Consider the following 12,116-nt stretch of genomic DNA (forward strand, 5'->3'; position numbering starts at 1 on the left):
TCAGACATAATTTTATAGCACCAATATGTTATAACCATAACTATCATGATTTGGGGGTTAGAAATGTAAATACTTTAGTATTATGTGGTATGTATGTCAATATCCTTATGCCAAGGAAATTAATGATCTATCTAGCAAGAAAGTGAGAGGGAAAACACTCATGCATTCCTTTCTTGAATTTATAATAAAAAAATTGTTGTTTCTTCAAACAATTGAATTTATTTTAAACTCAAAATTTATTTCATACTTTTCCCCATGAATATCAAATAATTTGAGACTAAAAATTTTTCAATTTTTTTTTTTAAATTAGTTGAAAAATTTCCTTAAATTAATGTCATGAAATATGTAGGATATAATTTTTTAAAAAGTTATTTACAAATTATTATTATTCTTAAGAGGAAAAATATATTTTTCGAAAATGCAAGTTCATTATAGATATTTTTTTTTATAATAGTTGAAGGCAATGTTTGATAGTTTTTAATAAAAAAGAATATGCAATTCATTAATAAATTGATGTTGAATTCTCACAAAATAGAAATAAGCTATGTCTATCTACATGCATATTCCTACATATATTTCATCCCATACTGAAAGTAATATTAAAAACACAAACAACTAAAAGATGTTGCTTTAAAAGTTGTTGCTTCTACATGCTAGCTTTTCTTCAAGAACATATCATTTTCATCAGCCTGAAGGTACGTAAGAAACTCGAATTGCATGTAATTTTGCAGCAACATCTTTCATGGAAGGCCTTTCTTTTGGAGATGAAACTGTGCAACAGAGACCTAATTCTGTCAAGGAAAGCAAGCATTTGTTGATGCTTTGGCAACTAAACCATCGTGGTTGTTCTCCACCCCCTTTGATAGCATCTCTTTGCTCTTTTGTAAACATTTTAGGATCTACTATGCAATTGATTCCATGAGGAAACATCATTTTAATGTGATTACGTAGAGTTAAGTTATCACTGAAAACATCATCAGTAGGCCTTCTACCAATAAGCATCTCTAGTAACACTATTCCAAAACTATAAACATCAGCAGATGGAGACAGGGGAGCTACTTCTCCATGTTCTGTAGATAAAATGTAAATGTAATTTTTGAGAAAATATTTCTTTGAAATACAATTAATCTTTGAGAGGAAATTACATGATTAGTTTTAACATTGAAAAGAAGATTCATCACATCACCTGGCGCAATATAGCCAATAGTTCCTTTAATGCCACTTTTGTTGGATATATTCACATTCTCATAAAGCATTCTTGAGAGTCCAAAATCACCCACATGTGCAATAATGTTATTGTCAAGTAGAATGTTACTTGGCTTTATGTCAGAGTGAATAATTGGTGGTTCACAACTATGGTGAAGATACTCCAAAGCTTCTGCAACATTGATGACAATACTTAATCTTTTTTCCAAAGAGAGAAGATTATCTTCATCAATCTCATATTCTCGGTGGAGCCACGTGTCTAAGTTTCCCTTGGGCATGAATTCAAAGATCAATGCTTTAAACTCATGCCCTTGAATATCAATGCTCGAGCATGAACTTAGGACTCGTACAAGATTACGATGTCGTATGCTTCTTAATGCATCACATTCATATGTAAAACTCTTCAAAGCTCCATGAACCTCAAGGTTAAATACTTTAATAGCCACAATAGCATCATAATCTCTTAAGTTGCCTGCAAAAACAGAGCCATATCTTCCACATCCTACTAGGTGCGTAGTGGAGAAAGCATTTGTAGCTTCAACTAATTTTGCATAGGAAATTTTTGGATATGGAGGGCTTAAAGATAAACCAGATGCGTTTCTTAAATCTTTTTTATTTTTCCTTCTATAAAGCAAAGTATAGCACAACAAAAGGATGAATAACATAACTACAATGTTAAGAATTGGGAATAAAATTTTGATTAAATGATGAGATTTTGTTGACGATGATTGGGCAACACATTTTGGCAAATGAACTGTTAGAGTTCCACCGCATAGTTTTTCATTTCCAATGAGAGATATTTCTGAGGAATTGGCAAAGACACCTTCATATGGAACCTCACCTTCAAGATTATTAAATGATAGATTTAACTTCTTAAGAAAGATAAGTTTTTGTAGAAATTGAGGAATAACACCTGATAAATTATTATGTGAAAGGTCTAGTATTTCAAGACTCTTCACACTGCTTAGAGAAATAGGGATGGGGCCTTGGAAGAAGTTGTAATCCATATATAATTCAAGCAATGATTGACAACTTCCAAGTGTTTTTGGAATTTCTCCTCTCAAATTATTATTAGAAAAATCAAGGTAAACGAGATTTATTAGACGACCAACTTCTAATGGTAGAGACCCAACGAAAGAGTTTTTTGACAAATCCAAAGCAATTGAAAAGGAAGGAATGAAAAAAAGATCTCTTGGAATCAGACCAGTTAAATTGTTAAAACTGAGATCCAATGAAGTGAGATGCTGGAAGTTTTTTATGCTTGGAGGTATATGGCCTGTTAATTGATTAGATCCTAAATACAACAAACTAAGTCTTGTGAGATTTTCTAAGGAGTAAGGAATAATTCCCGTAAGATCATTCCCATAAAAATCTAAAACTTGTAGCCTTCCAAGCATTCCAATGGTCTCGGGTATAGAACCTTCCAAATGATTGTTGTCCATTATTAAACTAATTAGATTGGTGTACCTATCAAGTTCAAAAGGGATTCTTCCTATAATGTGATTAGATCCTTTTATTCGTTGAAGCTCCATGGAGAGGTTCCCAAATGATTTGGGTAGCCTTCCACGGAGGTTATTACCAGAAAGTCCTAAAGTTTGTAAAATGGTGCAATTTGTTAATGAATTAAGAAATCTCCATTCCTTTTCATCATTTGCTTCAAATTGGTTTTCTCCCATATTGAGGTATACAAGATTGTACATTTTTCCAAGGTCTGGTGGCACCACTCCTGTAAAATTATTTTTGCTAACTTCCAAAAGGACTAAGTTGGTCACATTTTGAAGAGCTCGATCAAGTGAACCAAGGAAATTATTTACACCAATAAGAAAGGCTCGAAGGTTTGGAAAAGCTTGGGCAATATTGGCTGAGATGTAACCAGAGAGGTGATTTTTTGTCACCGTAATAATCTGCAGTGATGATAGGTTGTAGAATGAAGAAGGAATGTTACCTGAAAGTTTATTAACAGCCACATCAAAATGTTTCAACTTTTGAAGAACGCCAATCTCTGGTGGGATGCCTCCCTCTAGATGGTTATATGCGACAAAAAAACTTTCCAAGAAAGATAAATTGGCAAGTGAAGGTGGGATGGTGCCAATGATGTTGTTTTGATAGAGACTGAGGAATTTGAGTGGCGACATGGAGTTTATAACAAGAGGTATTTTTCCTGTGATCATATGGTTGTTAGTAAGGTCAAGAACTTGGAGAGCAGAGCTATGGTTCATCATCAGAATAGCATGAATGTCTCCATCAAATGAGTTAAAGCTCAAGTTAAGATGTTGTAGTCGTGGTAAGCAAGCCAGAATTTGAGGGATCTCACCATACAGCTCGTTGAGGCTGAGATCAAGCCTTCTTAGGAAGGTGAGATTGAATATGGAAGGAGGAAGAGGACCGACCAACCCGACGGAATGGAGATCCAAGGCTGTGACTCTGTTGCGGTGCTTGAAGCCGCACGTGACCCCTTCCCATGAGCAAAAGTGGTTGGTGGCATTCCATGAGCTCGCGAAAATGGTAGAAGAATTCACATTGCTTTTCTTTAGAAACTGATTCTTGAATGCAATGAGTGATTTGTAGTCTGTATTATTTATTCCAACTGCAAACAATTGTTTGGAAGATAAACAGACAGACAATAGGATAATTAAGAGTCTGTTGACACTAATAATTCTCACCATTTAGTAGCAGTGATATATGCTAGGAAACTATGGATCTAACAAGAGAAAGAGAGCTAGTTCGCCACCTCTGCCTTCTTGAATTTATAAAAAGAAACGGATAATTGCATAAATAGTACTTGAAACACTGTTAATTACAAAACTAGTGGAATTCCAATCAACTTCATAATTAATGCATTTGTGGAATTACTAGATGTATTTGGGAAACACTCTCAATCACATAATTAATACATTTGTGGAATCACAATACATTGAAGTTTCTTTCTCGTCCCTTTCTGAATGAAATGATGGGTGATCTACCTCTATTTTTATAATATTTTATGAAGAAAAAAGATTATCCTCCTTTTTTGTTTGCTTTTTGTATCTATCATTCCATATAATTTTTATTAATTAAATTTAAAAATAAAAAATTTATACAATAATCAAATTTAATCATTTTCTAAATTCTTAATCAAATTATCATTTATTGAAAAACAAATTCATATCATCTTAATTTTAATTTCTAAATACTTAATCAAATATTTTTTTTGTATTTTTTTTTTTTAAATTTTAACTCGGAAGCATTCTCTGTTTAAGAGATTTGATCATTTAGCATGCTGGCCAGAGCACATGAGGGTAATTCCATTTATTTTAGGCCAATCCGCACAACATTGTCAATACAATGTGCACATTTCTTAGAGCACCAGTACAATGGAATTGCAAAATTTGGTCCATTTGAAGGGTGCTAGTGCAATTATTTTAGAATAATTTACCGATGACTGAATGATGAATATCTGGTCATTTCAGGTTTTTAGAGGTGCTTTCAAGGTTTGGGTGGTCTTAAACTAAGGCATTTGTATTATTTATATTGACTAAGAATAATATGCAACGACTCAAACAATGAAACATTTAATGCAAATGACTAATGACGTGCATTGATCACATCATGCAGATGCTTCACGTCGCAGATGAGGTGACTGAGTTTTTGTTTTCATATCTATCTTTCCATATAATTTTTAAATTAAACAAATGTTATTAATCATGATGAACAATATAATATTTATACAGAAATCAAATTTCATCCATTTCTATGAGAATTTATTTATTAATTGAATATGTGAAAATTTTAAGGATGATCAAACACTATATAAATACATTTTTAACATTACTAATTTTATTCATATGTTTGATCACCAATTAGAATCATCCAAAGCATGCAAGAGATCGTCCATAACTCCTGTGTTTAAGTTCAAGAGATCCAACCCAAAAAAAAAGCTTTGATGTATCCTCCTCTTCCAAGAGATCCAACCTAAATAAACTATATATATAAAAAAAATACAATTGTAACATAAGAGCGATTCACTACAAAGGTGCATGCATGAACAAAGTGCCAAGGCAGTTTATTTCATTTGAAAAAATAGATAAAAGAGACCACTGCTATACCTCCCACTAATTTTCTCTATTTGATGATTGAAGTATCAAGTTTCAAGCATCTGTTAAACATCTTAAATCAACCTTTCAGGGGGTAGTGAGGCCTGCTGACAATTTTCTGAAGAAAATCCTTACTGAGGAAGCTGGGTTGGGGTTTCAGGCTCTGAAGCTATTTTCTGTTGCAGAGCTGAACCATTTGCTGATGATTCAGGTACAGGAAGAGAGCCATTCTCTTCCTTGTCCACCAGGCTTTTAGCTTCTTTTGCAGAAACATCAATCACAGGTTCCCTGCTCTTTCCCTTTACCCTCTCTTTCTCCAGCTCTTGCTTGGCTAATGCAGAGAAGTGTGAATTCAGAGACTTTGCCGCCCCCAACCATGCAAGAACAATGACCAACAGTATTCCTCCAATACAGGGAGTGGAGTTTAGGGTTAAAAAGCTAAAAGTTAAGATCATGAACTGTTGAATCAAAGCACCGCCTGATTTTCCCAAGGGATTACAAACAACATCAATGGCGGCCTTCCCCTTTACCTGAAGCCCCCATCTTGTTGAACTTCACGCCCTAGGGGCTCTTGGCGCCTATGCGCCACTTGGGGTGGCGTCTATGCCCCAAAAAAATAAATTTCAATTTTTTTTGATCTTTTGATCTTTGATTCCTTTCTTCGTCGAAGCTCGTGTGGTGAATTCTTATCGGTTCTCGGACCATCAGAAGACATTAAGAGACGAGAATAGGCCTCTCCATCTCCAGGTAGACCCCGTAGATGCACGGTATCGAGAAAAATCCCCCCGTCCCTGCAGGCCCGATATGATCCCGATGGTACAAAACTCAATTTTTCATCCGAGAGCCCGTAGGATTACAACAGACTCAAACACTACAGAGAGTCACATATCACTCGAAAATGACTCCATAAATCAAAATGAACATTTTGCATGTGTCAATTTGAGGATTTTGATGCCAACAGACATCCTGGAACCCCGTACAGGTAGATTGGTCTAAAAACCCAAATTTTCCAAAAATGCGCGTGAGAAATTTTGATGACTCCCTTCGGCCACCAAAAGCTCCGAATAGGCGGGATATGGCCTCTATGACACCGTAATGGAGATCAAGCATGACCGGTGTTAGATTTTACATCGCTACATGGTGAGCTCTCTCGGATTGGGCTGAATCGACATTGATCCTGATTCTGTGCTTGAGGCATGTACTAGGAGGACCTATGAAATGTCATAGGCTAGAAGAAACTAAAGACTACCCTTTATAATTCACGTGGACATCCGAGAATGCAATATCAAAAATTGGTCCAACAACAACTTCTAACCATGACTTATGTGACCAACTACAACTTATGTAGCTAATTGCTACTACATATTTAAATTATGCTTTATGTGGCTAACTACTACTAAACTATCATCCACGATATATGTGACCAACTACAACCCATGTAGGTAACTGCTACTATATCTTCTAATTATATCTTATATAGCTAACTGCTACTACAATTACCAACCTCGATCTATGTGACCAACTACAACCTATGTATCTAGCTGCTACTGTGGCTTTCAACTATGAATTATATGGCTAACTGCTACAGTGGCTACCAACTTTGATTGGTGTTACTAGTTATGACCTATGAACCTAACAGCTAATGTAGTTCCAACTACGGTCTCTTTGACCCACTGATGATACAACAACTACCAATCATAGCTTAGGAGACAAATTGCTATTACGGCTGCCAACTAAGGTCTCTGCGATCAACTGATGCTATTGCAGTCTTCGACTATAGTTTTTATGAATTATGAGCTTTAAAGCACACTATCACAATAATAGCCAAAATCTCATTTGTTTTAGCCCAATTACAACTATTAAAGCTGGATTATTACACATAAATAAATATTAATATTGTAATTCTATCTTCTTTAATTCAATGGAAGATTAGAACTTTATACTCATAATTATATAATGAATTATTTTGATTGGGCTAGATTCCATGATTTTTTTTTTTTTTCAGGGGTTTCCACATAAAAAATCAAGTAGTCTTCTTTTGCTAAAATTTTATTGCCTGTGTGTGTCTTAAATCTTCGTGTAGTGCTAAGTCGTTAAATAATTACTCTACTGTAATGAAACATCTGACACACAACAATATATAAATGCCTACATACTTGAATATGAAAATGCAAAATATTATGTTAAATTAACTATGATTTGCATCCAAGGATATGTTATATTCACCTCATTTAATTAACTAATAACATTTCCAAGTCTAAGCCATTGATCGCTTTCAATTTAACTTCAACCATACCTTAATAAACTCGGATTAGAAAAAAAGACATAACGATTTGTAAACATTTTAAGATCTATGATTTTGCTATTGACTTTATGAGAAAATGCTATTTTAAAGTGATTATATATATATTTAAGCTATCATTAAAAATACTACGGCAGACCTTCTTCTAGTAAGCATCTCCAATATTATTATTCCAAAACTAAAAACATTTGTAGATGTTGAGCACCTTCTCCATATTCTACAAATAAAATGAGAAATGTTTTAGAAAAATATGAGTTAAAATAGCTATAATAGATTGAAAATAATGATATAATTATATAACATAAATAAGTGGAATCATCACATCACCTAGGGCAATATAGCCAATAGTTTTTTTAATCTCACCTGTGTTGGAATAATTTCAAACATCGATGGATGATATTGTTCAATCTCTTTTTTAGAGAAAAAAATATCATCTCCATTAGTCTCTTTTTTTTTTTTATGGAGCCACATATCCAAATTTCCCTTCGACATAAATTCAAAAAAATCAGAGCTTTAAAATCTTTGCTTTCGTGAGCATCACATTCAGATGGCGTAAGATTTTTAGAGCATCACATTCAGATGTGAAACTCTTAAAAGCTCCATGCAACTCAAGGTTAAAAAATTTAGTAGCCACAATTGTTTGATAATCTCTTAGAGTGCCTCTATAAACTAAGTCGTATCTTTCACAACCAACAAGAGATGAAGTGGAGAGATTATTTGTAACTTTTGCTTGTTTGGCATATGAAATCCTTGAAAATGAAGTGATTAAGGAAGTGCTCAAGGAAGAATCTAATATATTTTTGCTTCTACCACTTTGCTTTTGTTTTCTATAAAGTAAACAACAACACAACAAATGGAGTAATTGTGTGACTAAATGTTGGGGTTAAAATTTTGATTAAATGATGTCTGCTTTTTTCTTATGATGATTCGGGAACACATTTTGACAAATGAAGCCCTGATATTCCTTCACATATTTTCTTATTTCCAGCGAAAGAGATTGCCAAAGAATTAGCAAAGATGCCCTTGTATGGCACCTCACCTTCAAGATTATTAAATGAATGATTCTAGTTCTTAAGATGGGTAAGGCTTTATAGAGTTTGAGGAATAGTCCCAGATAAATTATTATGTGAAAATTCTAGTGTTTCAAGGTTTTTCAAGTTTTCCAGAGAAATAGAAACAGAGCCATGAAATAAATTGTGGACCATATATAATTTAGTCAATAATTGGCAATTTCCAAGTGATATTGGCATTCTCCACTTAAATTATTATTAGAAAAATCAAGTAACGAGAGGTTCATTAAGTGACCAACTTCTAATGGTAGATTCCCAGTGAAATCCAAAATAATTGAAAGGGTGGGAATGAAGCCACTCAACTATTATGGCTGAATTCTAGAGCGGCTAGCATTTGAAGATTTTTAATGCTTGAAGGTATAGGGCCTGTTAACTGATTAAATGCTAAAGGATTTCAAGGTTTGGAAAAGCTTTGGCAATATCAACCGAAATCTCACCAACGAAGCGATTCATTGATCATGAAAATCTGTAGTGATGATATGTTGTAGAAGGAAGATGGAAAGTCACCTGACAAGAAGTTCTCTCCAACATTAGAGAATTTTAGCTGACGAAGGCTACCACCAATCTCTAGTGGGATCGGTAGCTCCAAACCATTTTCATGCAATAAGGAGAGATTGGCTAGTGAAGGTTGTATCTGAGATCAAGAACTTGGAGCATTCAGTTATTGGCCATGAGAACAGCAGGCATTCCTATGCATCTACATATCTCTAAACCAGTTGACTGTTTCTTACATTTATACCACCCAAATTTTGGTATCACAGAAAAAAATATCACAATTATAACTTTTAGAAATTGAAATACACCTTTTCAGGCATATGTAAAATGTCATATAAGTAAAAGTTGTTGTTGTTTAGGTTTTAGATTTATGATGTATCTAGTAAGAAAGTGAGGGAAACACCCATGTATTCCTTCATGAATTTCTAATAAAAAAATTATTTTGAAGTCAAAATTTATTTAGCACATTTCCCCATGAAAATCAAATAAGTTGAGACTGAAAATTTTTAAATTTTTATGTTTTTTAGTTTAGTTGAAATTTTCCATAAATTATTGTCATGAATTATTGTCATGAAATATCTGAGAAAAAATCTCTTTCAAAGTTATTTACAAATTATTATTATTTTTGAGAGAATAATATTTTTTTCTAAAATTCCAAGTTCAATGTAGATATTTTTTTATAATAGTAGAAGACAGTGCTTGAAAGTTTTTAATAAAAGAAATTGCAAGTCATTGATAAATTGCTTTGTATATCATCATCCATCTTCCTACACATATTTCATCACATATTGAAACTAACATTGAAAACACAAACAACTAAAAGTTGTTGCTTCCACATAATAGCTTTTCTTCAAGAACATATCATGTTGATCAGATTGAAGGTACGTAAGTAGCTCAAATTGCATTTAATTTTGCATTAACCTCCTTCATGGAAGGCCTTTCTTTTGGGAATGAAACTGAGCAAGAGTGACCCAATTCTGCAAGGGAAAGTAAGCATTTGTTGGTGCTTTGGCAACTAAACCATCTTGGGTTTTCTCCACCCCCTTCGCTAGCATCTCTTTGCTCTTTACTAAACATTTTAAGATCTACTATGTATTTGATTCCATGAGGCATTATCATTTTAATGTGATTATGTAGAGTTAAGTTATCACTGAAAACGTCATCAGTAGGCCTTCTTCCAATAAGCATCTCTAGTAATACTATTCCAAAACTATAAACATCTGCAGATGGAGACAGGGGAGCTACTTCACCATACTCTGTAGATAAAATGTAAATATATGTTTTGAGAAAATATTTCTGTAAAATACCATAAATCTTTGAGAGGAAATGACATCATTAATGTTAACATTGAGAAGAAGAATCGTCACATCACCTGGGGCAATATAGCCAATAGTTCCTTTAATGCCACTTTTGTTGGAATAATCTTGATGAGATATATTCACATTCTCATAAAGCATTCTTGAGAGTCCAAAATCACCCACATCCAAAATCACCCACATATCACCCACATGCGCAACAAGGTTATTGTCAAGTAGGATGTTACTTGGCTTTATGTCATAGTGAATGATTGATGGTTCACAACTATAGTGAAGGTACTCCAAAGCTTCTGCAACATCGATAGCAATACTTAATCGTTTTTCCAAAGAGAGAACATCATCTTCATCAATCTCATGTTCTTGGTGGAGTCACGTGTCTAAGTTTCGCTTTGGCATGAATTCAAAGATCAAAGCTTTAAACTCATTGCCTTGAAAATCAATGCTCGAGCATGAACTTAGGACTTGTACAAGATTACGATGTCGTATGCTTCCATCACATTCATATGTAAAACTCTTCAAAGCTCCATTCATGTGTAAAACTCTTCAAAGCTCCATGAACCTCAAGGTTAAATACTTTGATAGCTACGGTAGCATCATAATCTCTTAAGTTTCCTTCATAAACGGAGCCGTATCTTCCACATCCTACTAGGCGTGAAGTGGAGAAAGCATTCGTAGCTTCAACTAATTTTGCATAGGAAATTCTTGGAAATGGAGGGCTTAAATATAAACCAGTTGCTTTTCTTAAATCATTTTTCTTTTTTCTTCTATTAAGCAAAGTGTAGCACAACAAAGAGATGAATAACATAACTATAATGATAAGAATAGGAGATAAAATTTTGATTAAATGATGAAGTTTTGTTGAAGATGATTTGGCAACACAATTTGGCAAATGTAGGGTTAGAATCCCGCCGCATAGTTTTTCATTTCCAAAGAGAGATATTTCTGAGGAATTTGCAAAGACACCTTCATGTGGCACCTCACCTTCAAGATTATTAAATGATAAATTCAAATTCTCAAGAAAGACAAGTTTTTGTAGAAATTGAGGAATAACACCTGATATATTATTATGTGAAAGGTCTAGTATTTCAATACTCTTCAAGCTGCTTAGAGAAGTAGGGATGGGGCCTTGGAAGACGTTGTATTCCATACGTAATTCAAGCAATGATTGAAAACTTCCAAGTGTTTTTGGAATTTCTCCTCTCAAGTTATTATGAGAAAAATCAAGATAGACGATATTTATTAGAAGACCAACTTCTAATGGTAGAGACCCAGTGAAAGAGTTATAAGACAAATCCAAACCAAGTGAAAGAGAAGGAATGAAAAAAATTTCTCTCGGAATCCCGCCAGTTAGATTATTATAACCAAGAGACAAGAAATTGAGAAGCTGAAGATTTTTTAGGCTTGATAGCATATGGCCTGTTAATTGATTGGATCTTAAATCCAACTCGCCAAGTCTTGTGAGATTTTCTAAGGAGTAAGGTATAATTCCTGTAAGGTCATTCCCATAAAAAAATAAAGCATGTAGCCTTCCAAGCATTCCAATGGTCTCGGGTATGGGACCTTCGAAAAGGTTCATCTCCATACCTATAGCAATTAGATTGGTGTACCTATCAAGTTCAAACGGGATTCTTCCTAAAATGTCATTAGCTCCTAA

At 33.9% G+C, this 12,116-nt stretch overlaps 1 protein-coding gene across 1 annotated transcript in view; it reads right to left on the minus strand.

Annotated features, from left to right (window-relative positions):
• Nucleotides 1–645: 645 nt before the first annotated feature.
• Nucleotides 646–12,116, minus strand: part of LOC110025981 — a 25,539-nt gene continuing 14,068 nt past the window's right edge. Inside the window, exons 4-9 of the mRNA XM_020726696.1 lie at nt 11,444–12,112; nt 10,519–10,752; nt 10,305–10,402; nt 5,415–5,809; nt 1,187–3,864; nt 646–1,070 (exon numbers count right to left, since the gene is read on the minus strand). Coding sequence (XP_020582355.1) covers nt 685–1,070; nt 1,187–3,864; nt 5,415–5,809; nt 10,305–10,402; nt 10,519–10,752; nt 11,444–12,112 — 4,460 coding nt within the window. The 3' untranslated portion in view covers nt 646–684. The remainder of the gene's footprint in view (nt 1,071–1,186; nt 3,865–5,414; nt 5,810–10,304; nt 10,403–10,518; nt 10,753–11,443; nt 12,113–12,116) is intronic.

This window comes from Phalaenopsis equestris, unplaced genomic scaffold (genome assembly GCF_001263595.1).
Source record: "Phalaenopsis equestris unplaced genomic scaffold, ASM126359v1 Scaffold000347, whole genome shotgun sequence".
Lineage (NCBI taxonomy): Eukaryota > Viridiplantae > Streptophyta > Magnoliopsida > Asparagales > Orchidaceae > Phalaenopsis > Phalaenopsis equestris.